The 19,929-nt window shown below is 39.3% G+C and overlaps 1 protein-coding gene across 2 annotated transcripts in view; it reads right to left on the bottom strand.

Annotated features, from left to right (window-relative positions):
• Positions 1-19,929, bottom strand: part of FAM135B (family with sequence similarity 135 member B) — a 250,570-nt gene that overhangs the window by 141,935 nt on the left and 88,706 nt on the right. For both annotated transcript variants that reach the window (XM_074833913.1, XM_074833819.1), the window contains one exon: positions 12,143-12,238. In XM_074833913.1, the coding sequence (XP_074690014.1) occupies positions 12,143-12,219 (77 nt within the window). In that variant the 5' untranslated portion in view covers positions 12,220-12,238. The remainder of the gene's footprint in view (positions 1-12,142; positions 12,239-19,929) is intronic.

The following is a 19,929-nucleotide window of genomic DNA, read 5'->3' as shown; positions in this document are numbered from 1 at the left end:
CTCTCTGGATAGCAAATTCCAAAGCTTGGCTATCACCATAGAATTTTTTTTTCTTCCCTTGCAACCAGGAACTGTAGGAAGGGACCAGGTCTGGTTGTTCTCTCAACAGCTTGTCCTATATTTAAAGACAAGATTTGCTGCTGGTGATTATGCCATGCTTCCTCCAGGGATATGCACAGTGTGTAACAATGTGATAACATATTCTGAAGACAGATAACTTCATCTGCCTCAATTAATTGCTGTTTGCAAAGTGCTTTAGAGAGGAAAACTGCCAGAAGACCTGCAAAGCACCACAATCATCCTCACATGAAAACTTGGAGAATAAATTTCCAGTCCCAAAAAATTGCCCACAAGGAACACAGTGGTTTTTTGAAGCATCTAATACTTATTTTATTACCAAAGCTGCTCATTCAGTAATTTCTGGCACCCTCTCTTATTTGGAGTAATTGCACTGACACAGTCTATGCTGGTGTCATATTTCTAGCTTGTTCTAGCTCAGTTCAGTACTTTAAAAATGCGTCACTTCACTTGTTCTTAAGCAATAAAAAGTTGCAGCACATACACATATATCCCTTCACAAGTTTGAGGGCTTAGACTCCCCCTACACACACATGCATACACATGCACAGAGCTACCCAGTGGCAAACATGGGTCCATCTGTAACTTTATGAATTGCGAACTGCAGTCAACATCTTAAGTGTAGCTCTGTATAAATGTAAATCATGTTAGGTGAAACTGAAGCTACTTTCTGACATAATTCACTCAGAAAGTCATTGAAGCAACAGTGTAAATGTCACTTAGATTGGGGTGATATTTGCTTTCCTTAGAGGAGATAGTATCCAGATGTTAAGGGACCAAGATTTATTTTTTGGTCAACCAAATACATCAGTTAGTCAAGTTTGGGGTTTTTCTTCTTTTAGCCTTTTTTTTTTTTTTAAAAAAAAAAAGGCTTGCAAGGAAGACACTTCCTTTCCACTCTTCCAGCACTGATTACCAACAGGGGATTGTTTAATAAGTGTATGGAACCTAGAGTTAATATCTTTAAAATATTTTTTTAAAACTAATAAATTATTTTTTGAAGCTTTGAGATACAACCTTCCATAGTTTTCATAGCAGTGATGTGCATTAAAAGGATAATTTAAAACAGTACAAGAGTTTCTTCTCTAATTGCCGACTCCAGGAAACACAGCTTTAAAATAAAGCTGTAGGACCTGCATTGAAAGCATAGATATTGCCAAAGACTCAGCTACAAACTCTGGCACAGAAATCTGAAATGTCATTGCTTAATATTAGGTATCACAAAGGAACTTCTTTGGAGGTACGAGTTAGAGGTGCATTTCTTGCCAGCCTCTAAATCAGAGAAGACACAATCCAACAAACCAATGGAGAGACTCACATTAATGTCAGTGATTTTGGAAAGGCTAGAGAAGCCTTATTAACATAAAATATCACATGGTTTTAATTGATTTCCTGAGTGCTTAGCAGTCTTGAAGACTGAGGCTGGAAGAACAGTGAAACCCTTGTATTTTCTGAGATGCAGATGTTTTTATTATTTTATTTGGCTATCACAACCCATTGCTGACAAGATCACTACAAAGTGTCCATTCTATTATGGTACTGGCTTTGTCTAAACATCCAAAATTTTATAGCCTTTATAGTCACAAACATGTACATAAACACACCAGCTGACAAGCTTTTTTTTTTTTACTCCCACTCTGTATGAGATTCTTATATGATACTCATCACTAATACCTGAGCAACCCTCACTAGTGCTTCCACAAAAACCTATGTCTGCCATATAATTTTCCTTTTATTCTGTTCCTTTGGGCAGAAACTTCAGCAGTAGAGCACTTTCTATTTTAACTTTATACTCTCTGCATTCACAAACACACTATTATATGCTCTTGTCAGAAAAACCAGATCAGTTCTAAGATGCCTGACCCTTGGAAATGATCCCCTGTCCCATAGAGGTTCACTGCACTGCTCCAGTTAGGTCCCAGAGAAGGGATGATCCTTCATACAGGTTTATTTTCCATTTCTGACACAAAGTTGTACTTTGTTAAAAAAAAAAAAAAGAAGAAGAAGAAAATTGCTGATCACCATGTTCACTCCTGAGCTTAAGACCCCTTGACCCCTTATCTAGAATCTGCTCACAGGCTGCAAAGCACTCTGAAGACAGAAAGTAAGTTATCCTCTGCTTTCTACACCAGCTTCCTATATGACCTGCTGTCCAACATGCTCACAGTAGCCTGTGGGGCTGAGGAGATAATGTGCCTAATGTGCCGTGTTTTGTAGCAATTCCCTCATGAAGACATTCCTGCAGCTCATAATAATTGACATTAGGACATCAGAGCAAGGGGGTATCTCCTGTGCAAACAGAGGTAGTATGAATATTAGTCCTATCTGTTATGGTTATTGTAAGTGAACAGCCTAGGAACAGTTCCAAGCTGCAGGCTAGTCAGACCAGTTATATATTTTTATATATATATATATACAAATGTATATATTTATTTATGTTTCAGCAAAGGATAGTGAGCCTTACTCTACAGGAAGCTGTCATCTAACTGCTAACTTGTGTCTCGCTTAGGTTCACCTCTCTGCTACTCACTGAACCATTGTAGTGTGACACACATATGCAACAGACAGATATGCATATTCTCTGCATAATGTCATTTGATTTTACACCATCTGGTTAATTGTACAATCATCAATTATTACACAAAAATGGCAGAAAAGACACAAAGGGAACTGAACACAGTAGGTCACAGAAGAAGGCGCTCCAGCAGGCGAGGTACAGTTTTAATCACTGTTGCACTGGCTGCATTTCAGATAGCACACACTAACGTTCTCTGACACATCTAGCACGTGAAATATTATCTCAGAGTCCTACCTATACAGGCCCCTTACTTCTGAATCTAGATGGCACTAATTCTCTGAGAGTGACTTGTGTAGCCAACCTATTGGATGAGTCAGAGCTGTCCTTTAACTCAGTTCTCCATAAGTACAGAACTGACACAGAACAGTTGCCTAATGTATTTAGGGTAACATAAGTCAGAGTATTGCTGATTTGAAAGAGTGTCATAGTTTATCCCCAGTCAGCAACTAAGCACCACGCAGCTGCTCACTCATGCCTCCCCTCTTCCAGGTGGGAAGGGGAGGAGAATCAGAAAAAAAGTAATGGATTGAGATAAGAACAGTTTAATAACTAAAATGAAATAAAATATAATACTAACACCAATAACAAGATAAAATAATAATAAAAATAGGAAAAAGAATATAACAAAAAGAGAGAAATAAAACCCAAGAAAAGTCAAGTGATGCACAATGCCACTGCTCACCACTTGCTGACCGATGCCAGAGCAGCGATCTGCCCCTCGCAGCCAACTCCCCCCAGTTTATACACTGAGCATGATGTCCTATGGTATGGAATATCCCTTTGGTTAGTTCGGGTCACCTGTCCTGGCCATGTTTCGTCCCAGCTTCTTGTGCAGCTGCTCGCTGGCAGAGCATGGGACACTGAAAAATCCTTAAGTTAGAGTAAGCACTACTTAGCAACACCTAAAACATCAGTGTGTTATCAACATTACTCTCTCACTGAAACCAAAACACAGTGCTATACCAGGTACGAGGAAGAAAATTAACTCTATCCCAGCCAAAACCAGGACACATCAGTTATTAAGCAGAAGATGCTGGAGAGAATTAAGGATGGAAACTTAAAAATGTTTTTTCTTCCAGAAACTGCATTACTTATTACTCAGCCCTTATAACTCTGATATCAAACAGCATAGCAAATCCTTTGATTTGACCAAAGAAAAGGTTGTTTCTTCCCCTATAGCAGCACCTACAGCATTTACCCTTTGGTGTCTATAAATATTGACACTGTTATGTTTGTGCTTCGGAAGAAGATAAATTTAACACTAACTGACCAAAGTAAACTACCTGAAACACATCATTTAATCTACTAGGAAGAAAATTAGCTCTATCCTAGCTGAAACCAGGACAAGGAGGAAGATAATTGCCAGATACAAGAGTATCTTACTTTGCACTGGTTATTTTGATCATTGGTCATTGGAGTTTGTTGAGATGCTGCTCTTCACCTGCACAACAGTGTCATATCTTAGGCTCCACTATGTCTAGTTTTAATCTTTTCCCCCTACCACTGGCACTGGAGATCACACCTCTCTTCAGTAGGCACGGGGTGCCTGAAGATTAAAGATGGGTACACTAACTAACCAAATGAGAGAATTGTCTTCACCAACTGTCATGAAAATAACTCATCATACATGATTCTCCTGAAGCTGGATATTTACTACACTTTGGGACATTGCTGTTTAGCTTACTGAACATCAGCACCTCAGCTACTTTCATGAGTATGGGTTTGTGCTAGACTGATTTCAATCCTGTCAGTACAGTCCAGCAGGTTCTCAACTATCACTGCACGACCATGTAGACAGGCATTGCCTTCTCACTCTTGAGCTTTTTTGGCTTTTTTTTGGAAGGTATGTGATGCTGCCTTAAAGTGAAGGTCTCTGAAGTGTCATGGTAATAATGTCTTCAGGCCAAGAAAAAAGCCAGTTCTGTCAATACATCTGTTCCAAGGGATGGATGGCACTCTTCAACATCACTTCAACATGCCTATTAGCCCTCTTTCTTTTTTTTTTTTTTTTTACTTCATTTGTATTAAAGAGAATCCATGCATCATAAATTTACTAGGTAACTATTTTCAAAATGACACGGATTTACAGTCCAAAAGTAATTTGTATGTCATTACACGTGGGAAGTCTGAAAAAAGGCATATTGTTATGAACAAAGTAACAAGATTTACCTCTGTCCTAGACTTTCAAATTCTTTTTTTTTTTTTTTGCATATCCTGAGGCTGTACCTCAAAGACTGGGACATAAGGTCTGAACCTCTGAATACAATGTGTATTTTCCAGGTATCCATCCTGACAAGAAAGGCGTTGGTTGATTGCCAAATTCCAATTTGCTGAGTAAAGGACATGCTGCATTTTGTCTCTGAAGGGATGAGTTAATGACTAAGTACGCTGAACACTGTTGTCTATCTGGTAGGCAACAGGGTTGTTTTCCCACATAAAGTCTTAGTCTCTTAAGGCAGAAGATCCTGTTTTCAGCAGCTCTGAATGCTACTGATACTTGGTCTGATACTTGTAGGGTTTTGTAGACATTGAGACCACTGATCTTTTCCCCAGGGCAATGTTGCATTCATTTTAGAAGAAGCTGGACTTCATTTTTCCACTCATTTTTAATCATCACCACCCCTTACACACATAAACCACCAGTGTAAGTGTTAGACACTTACAAATTGCAGCCTGGAATTTGAGGAGTGAAAAGACTGATAAGCAGTTGATTCTGTCCTGTGATTGGTAACTGACTTACCTTGATCCTAGTTTTATAATACATCACTGCCAGAATCCAAACATTATTAAGTTAGTATTTCACTTTCTTTGTGCCCTCTATTCCCTCACAGACTCCAAAAGTTACTTCCCCTGTGAATGCAGTAGTTGCGGGGTTGTTTTTTTTTTCTCTGTCAAATAGATTTTGAAAAGCTTTAAGAAAAAAAGATGCAGAAGGATTGCTTCTGACAGAACCAGACAAATCAATTAATTGATCTCTTGCAGTCAGGGATAATTTTCTTTCCTACTCTATTAAGGAAAACAAGAATCAGTTAGTTAATTTCAGTAGAGAAAATATGTGTCACCGTGTTGTGGTTTAACCCAGCAGGCTAAACACCACACAGCCATTTACTCACTCCCCCCAGTAGGATGGTGGACAGTTGGAAAAAAGATAAAACTCATTAGCTGAGATAAAGACAGTTTGATTGGGCAGAAAAGGAAGGGAAATTAATAATTATAATGATAAAGAATTTGCAGAACAAGTGATGTACGATGCAATTTCTCACCACCCACTGACTGATGCCCAGCCAGTTCCCGAGCAGTGGTCCACCACCCCCCAGCCAGCTCCCTGCAGTTTTACTGTTCAGCATGATGTCATATGGTACAGCATATCCCTTTGACCAGTTGGGATCACCTGTCCCACCTGTGTCCCCTCCTACTTTCTTTTGCACCCCCAGCCTCCTCGCTGGCAGGGCAGTAAGAGAAGCTGAAAAGTCCTTGACTTACCGTAAGCACTGCTCAGCAACAACTAAAACATCAGTGTGTTATCAACATTATTCTCACACTAAATCCAAAACACAGTGCTATACCAGGTACGAGGAAGAAAATTAACTCTATCCCAGCCAAAACCAGGACACATCAGTTATTAAGCAGAAGATGCTGGAGAGAATTAAGGATGGAAACTTAAAAATGTTTTTTCTTCCAGAAACTGCATTACTTATTACTCAGCCCTTATAACTCTGATATCAAACAGCATAGCAAATCCTTTGATTTGACCAAAGAAAAGGTTGTTTCTTCCCCTATAGCAGCACCTACAGCATTTACCCTTTGGTGTCTATAAATATTGACACTGTTATGTTTGTGCTTCGGAAGAAGATAAATTTAACACTAACTGACCAAAGTAAACTACCTGAAACACATCATTTACTGATGATGGTTGCTATTATATATGCCAGAAACATATACCCATAACAAATATTAACAAAAACCCCCTCATTACTTTTGTATCACAGTCTCTTTTCAATATTAACCATTCATCCAGGTTAAGAAACATGATTCAAATATCACAAGATGCAATTTAGATAGATTAAGGAGCTTCCATTTCTCATGGGGAGGGAGAGGTGGCAACAGGCTGTGTGTGCACGCAGAATTCAAAATAGCTTCCAGTGCAATCAAAAATAGAACAGGACATTAATGAAGGCCTAACGTTTTAAAGCACTTTGACTGTATGGCTTATGGCCAGCAGATCATGTCCTTAATCAAGTTTGATTATTAACCATTAACTAACACCTCCAGAAGGGTTGATTCTCCCAGGATTCTCTTGCTAAACCTTGTTGATTTATTCATTTCTTTATCTGCACAGAGTGCTCTTCTCCAAAAGGGCTCATGTTTGGCCTAGCCTCACTCTCCCTAAAGGTACTGTCTTTAGGACAGTTAACCAAGACTAAGTGTTTTGAAAAACACTGTCATTTCTGCACAGTTACATAGTTCCAACGCAGGAATTTCAATCTTATGTCAGACATACAGTAGAAGGACTGTTATGTATTTGTGGAGATTCATAATCAGGTTTTTGAGTATGGTTTTTTATTTTGGTTTTGTACCAAAGTATAAAGAGAAAATGTAGGAGACATAAATTGTTATTAATACTCCTCATTGTTTTGTTTTTATTGTTAAAAAACACAACATGTTGGGTTCCCATAGAAATTAAGATTCATTTCAGCTCCACTGTTATCCTGATAGAAAACCTTTCATAAATCACCTTTCTGGCCTTCAGCAGGACAGAATGATATTGACACAATTTACAAGGCACTCAAAGAAGGAAAATACTAGTTAAATATAAAATTTGCATCATTATTACTTCTACTACCCTCTCATCTGGGGAGACCATATATCAGTCTAAGACATCCCAGAAGTCTATAGTGAATATCAACAATGGCAATAGAGGAAAAAATAAAATGTGTGTCCAAGTTAAAATGAAATTTGGCAAGCTCATCTACTGCTTTTCTTCACATTTTCATTCTATAGTGATAGGGGCTGCTGAGTAGATGAAGTATGCTGGTGGATACTGATCAGCAAATATGAGACAGAATAAAGGATTTTGTTGGAAATGCAAAGGTTAAAACTATGGAAGGAAAGCAAATGTAATACTGTGCAGGATACATAGAAAGAAAAATTACTGTAAACAAATTAATGCAGTATAACCTATAGTAGCATGTGTTTGGAATAGTAATCAGTAAAGCAAGGTAAGTACCCCAGTGGGGAAAAGAGCAAGGGTAATTAGGAACTCATTAGTGTGACAGCAGAATATATTATCTGTGTTAGTGCCCCACACCAGAGATTTGATCTGCCTGTCAAAGCCAAACAAAGCATTCTACGGAAATTACTGAAAACAAACGCAGACCAACATGACAAAAACAGACAGCTTGTCACACAGTAACTTGAGAAGTGGGAAGATTCTTGTCTAACCGCTGAACATCTTACCGTCTAAATGCAAAAAACTCACTAAACCCACAGAGAGGTGTGGATTTTTACATGTGAGGAAGAGCAAAGACATTAAACTGATGAGCAAAAGCCAAGAAAACAATCTATACCTGGGAATGTCTTCTAAGGTCATAAAGACCAGAATACACAGGAGACTTCAAAATTCAGAGAAACCAAAGACCTCAAGAACAATGGATTATTTTTTTTCTATATAACACAACAATATGGTATATTCAGAATGCTTTCTAACATAAAGTTGGTGGATATTCACTTGTAGACATGAACAGAATAGCATATCATAGAATCATAGAATGGTTTGGTTTGAAAGAGACCTTGAAGATCATCAAGTCCCAACCCCCCTGCCATGGGCAGGGACACCTTCCACTAGACCAGGCTGCTCAAAGCCCCATCCAACCTGGCCTTGAACACTGCCAGGGAGAAGCATCCACAGATTCTCTGGGCACCCTGTGCCAGTGTCTCACCACCCTCACTGTGAATTTCCTCCTTATATTTAATCTAAATATACCCTCTTTCAGTTTAAAGCCATTACCCCTCATCCTATCCCTACACCCCCTGATAAAGAGTCCCTCCCCAACTTTCCTGTAGCCCCCTTTAAGCAGTAGAAGGCCGCTATAAGGTCTCCCTGGAGCCTTCTTTTCTCCAGGTTGAACAACCCCAACTCTCTCAGCCTGTCCTCACAGGGGAGGTGCTCCAGCCCCATGACCATCTTTGTGGCCTCCTCTGGACCCATTCGAGCAGGTCCATATCTTTCTTATGCTGGGGGCCCCAGAGCTGAATGCAGTTCTCTGGGTGAGGTCTCATGAGAGTGGAGGGGAAGAATCCCCTCCCTCGACCTGCTGGTCGCACTTCTCTTGATGCAGCCCAGGATGCAGATGGCTTTCTGGACTGTGAGCGCACATTGCTGGCTCATAGTCAGTTTTCCATTCACTAATACCCCGAAGTCCTTCTCCGCAGGGCTGCTCTCAATCCACTCCTCACCCAGCCTGTATTTGTGCTTGGGATTGCCCTGACCCATGTGCAGGACCTTGCACTTTGCCTTTTTGAATTTCATGAGGTTTGTACAGACCCACCTCTCCAGCCTGTTGAGGTCCCTCTGGATGGCACATCCCTTCCCTCCAGCGTGTGACCCCACCACACAGCTTGGTGTCATCGGCAAACTTGCTGAGGGTGTACTCGATCCCACTGTCCATGTCACTGACAAAGGTGTTAAACAGCGCTGGTCTCAGTACCGGCCCCTAAGGAGTACCACTCGTCACTGGTCTCCACTTAGACATCAAGCCATTGACCGCAACTCTTTGAGTGTGACCATCCAGCCAGTTCCTTATCCACTGAGTGGTCCACCCATCAAATCCATGTCTCTCCAATTCAGACACAGGGATGTTGTTCAAGACAGTGTCAGATGCTTTGCACAAGTCCAGGTAGATGATGTCAGTTGTTCTTCCCTTATCCACCAACACTGTAAGCCCATCGTAGAAGGCCACCAGATTTGTCAGGCACAATTTGCCCTTAGTGAAGCCATGTTGGCTGTCACCAATCACCTCCTTATTTTCCATGTCCCCTAGCATATTTTCCAGGAGGATCCAGTCCATGATTTTGGCACAGAGATAACACTCACTGGCCTGTAGTTCCCCAGCTCTTCTTTTTTCCCTTTTTAAAAATGGGGGTTGTTTCCCCTTTTCCAGTCAGTGGGAACTTCATTGGACTGCTACAACTTCTCAGATATGATGGTTAGTAGCTTAGGCACTTCATCTGCCAGTTCCCTTAGGACCCACGGATCCATCTCATCAGGTCCCACAGACTTCTGCACCTTCAGGTCCCTTAGATGGTCTTGAACCTGATCTTCTCCTACACTGGGTGGTTCATTCCCCCAGACTGTGACTTTGCCTTCTGTCTCTTGGGCAGTGTGTTTGGGGGCACTTGCTGGTGAAGACTAAGGCAAAAATTCCATTGACTACCTCAGCCTTCTCCATACTCCAGGTAACCAGGTCTTGCTTTCCTTCTGGAGAGGGCTCATCCCTTTATCACTGATGTAGCTATAGAAGTTTTTCTTGTTGCCCTTGACATCCCTGGCAATTCTATCAGGAGTTGGTTTCCTAACCTGATCTCTGGATGCTCTGTATTCCTTCCATGCTATCTGTCCTTGCTTCCACCCTCGGTAGGCCTAATTTTTCTGTCTGAACTTGTCCAGGAGCTCGTTGTTAATCCATTCAGCCTCCTGGCATTTTTGCCTGACTTCCTCTTTGTCGGGATGCATTGCTCCTGAGCTTGGAGGAGGTGATCCTTGAATATTGAGCAGCTTTCTTGGGCCCCTCTTCCCTCCAGGGCTTTATCCCATGCTACTCTGCCAAGCAGATCCCTGAAGAGGCCAAAGTCTGCTCTCCTGAAAGTCCAGGGTAGTGAGCTTGCTGTGTGCCCTTCTTGCTGTCCTAAGGATCTTGAACTCCACCATTTCATGGTCACTGTACCCAAGGTTGCCCTTGAACTTCAAACTCCCACCAGCCCCTCCTTATTGGTGATAATAAGGTCCAGCACAACACCTCTCCTCATTGGCTTCTCTATCACTTGGAGAAGGAAGTTGTCATCAACACATCCCAGGAACCTCCTGAATTGCTTATGCCCTGCTGTGTTGTCCCTCCAACAGATATTGAGGTGGTTGAAGTCTCCCATGAAGACCAGGGCTTGTGAACGTGAGGCTGCTCCTATCTGTCTACAGAGGGCCTTGTCTGCTCAGTCTTCCTTCATCGGGTGGCCTGTAGCAGACCCCCCCCTATAACATCACCTGTCCCTTCTCTCCCTTTAATTCTGACCCATAAGCTCTCAGTCAGCTCCTCATTCATCCCTGGCAGAGCTCCATGCACTCCAGCTGGTCATGGACATAGAGGGTGACACCCCCTCCTCGTCTCCTGTGCCTGTACTTCCTAACGAGCCTGTATCCTTCCATTCCAACACTGCAGTCATAGGAGTTGTCCCAAATCCCAGCTATTAAATCAAAATAGAGCATATTTCCTTCGTTCAAGTTCACAGCATCCTTACCACATAGTTCATTACAGTAAAAACAAATAACAAAAAACCTGTATACAGATGGAAACAGCTCTACCTAGTCTATCCCAATATCGAAACAATTCCATGGTTTTCTTGCAGGAAATGGTGTTCAAGATGGACAAATCAGCTTTGAAACACCCCTGTGCAAAGCTAAGGCTTGAAAGAGAGTATCTAGTGTTCTGTGTACATCAATCCTCATAGATGAAATAAAATATTATTCCACTAGACCCACTGTTGTCCATGAAGTACATCCTTTTGTCCCATCTGGGTCTTCTGGTCTCCTCAAAACATGTTCCTTTGTCTTATCTTTTCCTCACTGAAAATACATGTGGGGTCCAATATGCAAGCAGAGTAATAACTCACACTTGGTCAGATTTCTCCACAGCCACTGGGTTGTCATAAAAACTATTAGGAAGAGTGGTGCAAAAGAATAGGGGCAAAAGTTTAAGTAGACTGGCCATTGTACATGTTCTAACTTACAGGGATGTGAAAAAAACCAATATGACCACCAGAACCAGAGCTTTAGGCAAACATGAATATTCATTTTCCCTCTGAAATGGTGGGATTCAGCTACATTTCATTAAAAGTGTATAGATTTATGACCCTAAAATGAACATGTTTTCATTATAGTTCAATGCAGTTATCATTTAGCACAGAGGCTCAAAACCAGTCCAGAAGCATTTAAACCAGCTATTGTACTTAAATCTGAACAGATGCTTAAAATAATTTGCTGCATTACAACATTGTATTACAAAAACAAGTCAGTTAGTCTGACTTTATAGAGAAAGTAATGTACATTGATCTTCCTTGACAGCAATGAAAGCCCAATGACATCCTTCCCTGCCCTGGAGACTGCAAGAAATGTAACTGCATTTGGCAGAAAATAACCTGTTTTGTAGTTTAACTCTTTTCTATAAACTACTACTCTGTTATATCGGCTGCAAATTAATGGAAACATCAACTCACCCTCTCTGGAAGAGGTCCACATTATGGAATTTATGTAGCTCCACAGAAAACTCGACCGTTCCCTGGACCTCAGACATGATTTTTTCAGGTCATCACCTAAACAACACATATATACAGGCATTATAAACATTTGAAGTATTTTGCTTAACAAATCTACAAATGGTTTATTACATTTTATTTGGCATCTTGGGGTTCATGCAAAGCTTGAAATCGACTGAAATCAGCTGGAATCTTTCCAATAACATCATTGGGCTCCACCTTCAGGAAGACTCATTAAAAGCCAGATCAAAGCAGTAATTAAGAGAGGTAAAAAGTCTAATTAAGCCTGAGGACAGAATTATAATATTATGGAAAGTATAAGAAGTAAAAAGTAAATAACATATTATGTTCAAGAATCTCAAAGGAAATCTTAATTAACTCTCTTGCTACTCTTGTATGGGAAACTGATTTTTCTCTTCCTGCTTTACCAAATGGCAGATATTCAGGGTCAGCACAGATCATTTGTGTGAAATACAGGCCAAAAAGACAAAAACCCTAGATAGGTGAGAGCAGAATTCAGAACTGTCTTGCTTTTGACCTCTTCTATGACTTAACTAAAGTGCTGGAAGGGAAGCTTCTGAGGGAATGTGAATAATTTAAAGATTAATGAATGGAAGAGATTCTTCTAAGGAAAATGCTGACAATCAAAGCACCTAATAGGAAGCAATAGCCAGACCAAGATTTTGAAGCATTGCAGCCATTTACAGATAATATCTCATACATTCATTGGATCAGAATAATCCAGGTTAGAAGGGACCTCAGGAGGTCATACCTTACTCAAGGAAGATTTGCAGAAGTAAGTTTCCAAAGCAGCCATATTTAATATACCAGTGTAAACTCTTAACATTTCACTAATTGTAGCAAAGGCAAGTCAAGGACTTTTACAGCTTTTGGACAGATTTTGAATTTTCTATTTACCTTTTCCTCCTTTTCTCCCTGCAAGTCTACTTCTGGCAATCTGCAAGCTGTCTGAAAATTGTCTATAGCATCATTGAGAAGATAGAGATCAGGTTTGTTTAATGAATATGTTCGTAAGCATCATTTTGGTAGCTCCTTGACAGCAGTCAAATACAATCTCTGAGGAAGACCCATGTCTGGGTTATTAATAATTCCCCTGAGACATACGGGGAATAAGGGGATATCTAGCTCAGACTGCGAAGTGAAGAATTTCTCCATATATGCTAACCAGTAATTTCCATGGCACTCAAAGATTTGACCATTTCCTTCAGTGAAGCAGGAATGAAGAGGAGTTTGATACATGAAGTCCTCAGATAAGCATTAGGCTGCAGCTTTCTGATAAGTCTTAGTGCTCTCTCCTGATGAGTAATTTTCCAGCTGACTGGCTTATTACACTGATTATTTTAAACTGTTTTCTTTCTGGCTATCCTCTCAAAGCACTACCATTTTTCAAAAAGACCTCATTCTAGAGTTAAAAGTATTGGTTTTTCATTCACCCTCCTCAAAAACTAACATTGCAGATGTTGACTTCAGAATGACAAGAATGGGACATAAGATGTACACACTATATGCAATTTATGTTTATAACTGTGAGAAAGAAAAGGGCAATTGCTAAGCTACGCATCTGGTATACATCCAAGGTAAGAAACTCTACATTATCTCATGTCAGGCTGTGATTTAGGAGCAGTGAAGGTAAACTCAAATGTTATTACTTGACAAAGTACTATTATGTTTTTTCTTTCCCAACCATTTCAACAGGAATGAGACTAATCTTTTCTCCTTTTTCCTTTCTGCACAGCCTATACTGTTTATAAGGCATGTATATCACATACCACCTGGTTATGTGTGTGATAGTCTTATCTGAGTGTACAGTATCAAAGCAAAGCAGACTGTGTGTGGGAAGCCAAGAGGAAACCACATAATACCACAAAGCAATACTCTGACAAGGTATTTAGCCTTGAGAACAGTGCTAATTGGAATAATTACCTCTGGATAAATCTGCATGTTGTGCTGAGGCACATTTCCCTAGACCAAAAACTCGGGATCAAAGGAAACTCCATACTTTTGAAGACACCAATTTAAAGAGGAGAGGTGTGAATGGATGGCCATCCAGTTCAGACCAGCACCAATATTGTCAAAGATAGAAAGCATGACATGAAGCTAGGGTTAGCTTGAGTAAATGAAAAATTGAATACATGGAAATGCAGACATGGGTCTTCAGTGTATTTATATTTTATTTTACATGCTTTATACCTTTACAAAACAAATATAGAATTGTCCTGCAAAAAAAGGGAAAAAAATGTTTCTGTAACTTTATTTCGCTCACTGATCACCAGAACGGAAGAATAAATAGCTACCATATCAAGTTGAACTTCCATCCACCCCACTGGCACTCCAGAGGATCAGGGCATGTAAATCTGTGTCAGATAGCTATAGGGACTGAGCCCCCAGCAGCAGGGCCTGGTACTTCAGGGAACACCTGACAAGTACTAAAAGGGGCCTCTGGTGCACCTTATCATTATGGCACTTAGCAAAGTTCAAAGAAAACCTGCTCAGAGACCTAAACATCATGCTTCAGTGTAAGAAGCTGTGAAATTTGACAAAACAGCTGTGGGCATGCCTGGATCAAGTGCTTAAACTGATGCACTAAGTTTTCACTGCTGTACCAGATGCCTGCTTAAAGGAACCTGATCATAGCCCTTCAAAATCCAGGACTTGTGAAGGACCTCTGACCACCCGTTACTCACTGATCACTCTGTGGGACAACCTTGGGTTATAAATAGAGGAATAGTCAGTGTATATAATACTGAAGTGAAGGATGCCATTACATCAGTGCTGTAAACACAATAGCAAATATTGCCAGTACTAAAGTACTGTTAATTTATCTAATAAGCAGTTTAAAGAAAAACACAGAGGTGATTCTTGAGAAGGCTCTACTACATTTTTTTTTCTGAAATGTCTGGTTTTAAGTCAAACTCTTTGCATTTTCCAGAAGAGAACTGAAGATAACACTAGTGAATATCAGTATGAAACTACTATAGCAACATGTGAATTGTTTTGGCCATATGCTTCTGTAAAAGCCATCCCATGATCATTCTCATCACTTCAAAACACTGGATTGCTTCATAAGGTGCTGCCATTGTCACTGGTTGTGCTATGCTGTCCTACATGTGCTGATTTAACAAGTCAGGTCACTACTTTGATAGTTTGTCATTCCAACTAGAGTTGGTGTCCTAGCAAGAGAGAGTCAATTTCAATTGTCATTTTACTTGTAGCAAGGAGACACTAATCGAGAATCAGAATCCTTTATACAAATAAAGCCCTATGAAAATCTATATGTTTAGATTGGAGACTGTCTCACTTGCTTTTTTAAAGAAAGACTTGATTTTACTCCCCACATCTCCATTGTTGTTGGTGGAAATACCTTCTGGATTGGAGATTGTTTAACACAAGATACTGCCCAAACTGCAATAGCTTTATTCATCTTTATCCTCCACTGCTCTCTGTAATCTTTTTGACTCAGTATTTGTGCTAATGACATTTTAGAGATACAGTCAACTGATCGAGCCCTCTGACAGCAGGTGATTAGTTGGTTATGTACCACACACACACAACTGTTAAACACCCTGAAGCTAAAAATGAGTCTGACAATTCCCTGCTGAGACAGCAATCAGCATCAACCCAACTAAAGGGATAGAGGAAGGCGAGATGGGGACACAGCAGAGTGTAAATGAGGACAGGACACTGCATACTCTGACAGTCCTTGAACTTTCTAGCATTTGTGTAATTATCCAAGTGAAAAATAAACCAGACATTTTTTTAGTGCTTTCACCCTTCTTGTCCATCTCCATCACAAAAGCGAGAAAACAAACCCAAACAAACAAAAAACCACAACTAAAAAACCCATTGAGGACAAAAGAACAAAACAGAATGTGATAAAGGGCAATGACTCATAAACCTAGAAACATTCATTTAGCAGAATAAAGCTGCCTTTCAAGAAACACAGCAACACTATCTCCAGTATAGCATCACTATTCTTACTGCTTTTAAAGCATCTTTTACTTTATTGCTAATTTCTTCAAAAGATGGTATTTGTTGCAAGCTGGGAATTTTTGTTTGTTTGTTTATTTATTAAGAATTCCTTGATTAAGTGTGTAGAAAAAGTTCACAGTGAGATAATCTTATTCTCCTCTCCACAAATGCCTTCACCCACTGTAAAATTCTAAAGAACAGAGGAACACAGTAGAAGGAGGATGATAAACACACACAAATACGCTCTAGACAAAAGAATTAGGAGAAGCAGCACACTCATTAGACCAAGTCTCTTTTTTGTTGTTGTTGTTTTTCTTTATTAATTAAATTTCTTCAATGTTCACCTTCATTCAGCTGAACTGGATCTCAGTTCTTAAGGCAGTGATTGCATCTCAATAGCCTTTTCTGAGCATAATTAATTGCTTGAGTCAAAACAGTCACAAATGTCAGTAAGTCCTTTCACTACACCATTGTCGTTAACCATTCTCTACTTTACAGAACTTGTAATTTTTTTCTGCCAGCTCATCAGTAAAATGAGAGAGGTGAGGTCTTCAACAAAAAAAATATTTCAGAAGTTAGCACTTCATTTTGTTAAAATAAATCAAGCCAGTAATTCTCTCCTAAGATTTTGGGTGACAGCAATATACCTCCTTTATAGTTTTAAAAGGAGACAATCTAAATACAACACTAAATATACAAAGAAATGACAAGGCTTGTTTAGCAAAACTATTAAATAAGTATTTACAATATTTTTTATTTTAACCTGTCTTGATACAAATCACTGACATAACAGTGTCTAAAACATGGCTCTCCCATGAGTAATATATTTTTAGACTATTCTAGGGTAGAGGTGGCATTGAATTTTATTCAGAATACCTCTTCTTTTCCTAAAACAGTTTTGTTTTCCCAGCACTGCTGAGGCTAAAGAATTACTGGAACATAAACTTTTTACTTGAATTACCATGAAACTTCCTTTTTCCTGAGACATATGTTTCAACCCTCGGGAAGCCACCAAAGATTATGGTTTTACTTCAGCAAGGTGATTCAAGCATGGGTTTATGTCCCTTTGACTCGTTGAATTAGACCTTTCATCTTATTATAACACAGTCAATAAGCTAGAGCATTTATACTGAGTCATGGAAAGCCAATGAAGTATGTGATCCCTCAAGACTCACAGCTTTAACAGTAACAAAAAAGCTCTGCCTAGTATCCCGTTTTTCACATTCAAGTACAAGAACTTCAACAGATTGATAAATCAAAATATCTACACTCACTGGAAAACAGATATCATCTCACTCAATATATGGCCCCACTCAACAGTATGTAATGAAGTTGAAAACAAGGAATATATGCAATAAAAACTATATAGATAATGCACATAAAAATTACAGTTGGACTCAATGATCTTAAAAGTCTTTTCCAACCTAAATTATTATGATTCTATGATTTAGAACTCAGCCAGAAGGCTTGTTAGTTTGTTTCCTAAATGCACTTACAAAATCCACAACTTTTGGGTCACTGCTTGTTTATGATTTTTCTATTTGTATTAATATGTATTACCATTTAAGACTTCAGTCTTAAGTTTTCTTCAGAAATCATGTTATTCTTAGTCATGAGAAACTTTCTAATGTTCTGTTTAGCCATGGAAGTGTCAACGACTACTTTCTAAGATCTCCAATCATTGCAACCACCTAACATTACCTGTTAGAGTTTACAGAATGAGATAGTATCACAGCACAAGATAGCAATAATCTCTTGCAGCTAGTTTGGTAAGGTTTTTAGTTTTCTAGTCTCTTGTAAGCCTTTGTATTTTTTTCTTCAGTATGTAAACAAAAGTAAAGATTTACGATACAGGTAAAAACAAATTCAAGACACATAGTCTTAATCAATCATATCTATTAAACATCGTTTTTTTCCACTGCATAAGCATTTAGACTAATGCTAAAGACTAATTTGTTTTTTACAAAAAGCTAACTCAGTTTGGATGCAAGCCCTGAAAATAATCTTCCAATATTAAAAGAAAAAATAAATTGCTGTCTAATATTCTTGGGAAAATCAATATCCACAGTTTTGTCAGATGCGTTAGACATATGTTCGTAAAGAGTGCAACACCATGAATCACATTTCGCAAGGATCGTTGATTGCTACCACCAAAATGTTATGAGTTAGAGACACAGAAGACAAATAATAAATGATCCTTTAAAAAATTACTCATAACCCAAAGAGTATTCAAAGTGGAGCAAATAAGAAAGGAGCTGGTTTATTTTATGTAATTGGTTTTGCACTTAAACATTCCACTGTGCTTTGTCTTTTGCCAGCATAATTGGAACTCACAAAGTACCAGTGGCACTTAGTTCAGTAGGGGTAGATACCCATTCAGCCTCCAGCAACAAAATTAGTGTTATGAGTAAAATCACTTGCACCTCACAGTTGAGAACCTTCACTCTAGGTTAACAGCTTCAAATATATGGTCCACATAGTCATGGGTGAAAACAGAGAGAACCTAATGGATCCAAAGAAAGTCACTTCGGAAAACAAGTCAACAACTTCAGTTTCTCTCACATTCTGTTTGTGGGACCAATCCACACTGTAGAATTTATGCAGGTTACCAAATCCAAGAAGGCTGAGAAGCAATGGTCTAGATTATACCCTTCATAAACTGGTCATTTCAAGGGTATTTAGATGGAGGAATAAATCTACTAGGGAAAAAACCAAAAATACCAGGTTATGCCAGAGGATTTGTAGGGCAGAACTGAACAAGGGCCAGAATAAATGTCAGGTGCCAGTAGGCTGCTCTTATGAGATATAAAGCCTTTGAGCTATTAGGCAGGATTAAATGTGAACACAGCTGTGCAAATTTAGGTCAGATCACTGGAAAAAAAGAATGAAGAGCAACCTCGATTTGTCCTCTGTTAGCATGTGCCTGTCAGGACACCAGTTATGAGTTCAGCTCAGCACAAATCACTATCTGCTTACACCAGTTAATAATAACCTGCTGTTGGCATTGTGCACAAAATGAAACAGCAGGGAAAAATCAGAAGAAGAGGAAGGAGAGCAAAGCAGAAGGCAAAAAGAGATAATACAAACTTCCACCTGGACTAGCTTCCCACTGCTATATAATCCTCTCTTCTTCACACCTTCCCTACCTCTTCCTTCCCCAACTTGCATTTCTTCTTTATGGTCTTCAAAAGAAAAAGAGGTTTTAAAATTTTATGCACAACTGAGAGCTAAAACTCCAGACTCCTAAAACCATCATAATCTTCAATCTTCAGCAGTTTTTGTGTCTTATTCCCACTGTTCACCTGAATCTTTTTTTTTCTGATGTTCCTGTTGTCAGTTTTAGAAACACAAAGTGCATCAAAAAGCAGCAAGTTATTTGAAGCCTATTTAGGACACTCAGTCAGAATTATCCATCGTTCTTACATTTGACTGTGTCCCCTCACCAATAAAAGGAACTATTTTCTTCTTTGCCTGGGCTTTTTTGTTGGTTTCATAGAGGAAATTAGAGCTCTTTAGGACACAGACCACATGTTATTTTCCTGTACTCATAAAAGAGCCTTGCAATATTTTTTTTTTTTTTTAAAGTTCTACTCAAGTTCATGCCTGACCTCCAAACTGCATGGACATAAGTCTATACTAAGTCCTTGGAAGTATATAAGGATGTTTGACCTCATTCAGATTTTTAGCAGCACGTAAAGGTCAATTCTGTCTGTCTTCTCAATAGGCCACATCTGGACATGACAGCAAGTTGACCAAGA

The sequence above is a fragment of the Strix aluco genome, chromosome 1 (genome assembly GCF_031877795.1).
Source record: "Strix aluco isolate bStrAlu1 chromosome 1, bStrAlu1.hap1, whole genome shotgun sequence".
NCBI lineage: Eukaryota > Metazoa > Chordata > Aves > Strigiformes > Strigidae > Strix > Strix aluco.
The sequence above is the reverse complement of the archived record's forward strand: the minus strand, read 5'-3'. Positions and strand labels throughout refer to the sequence as shown.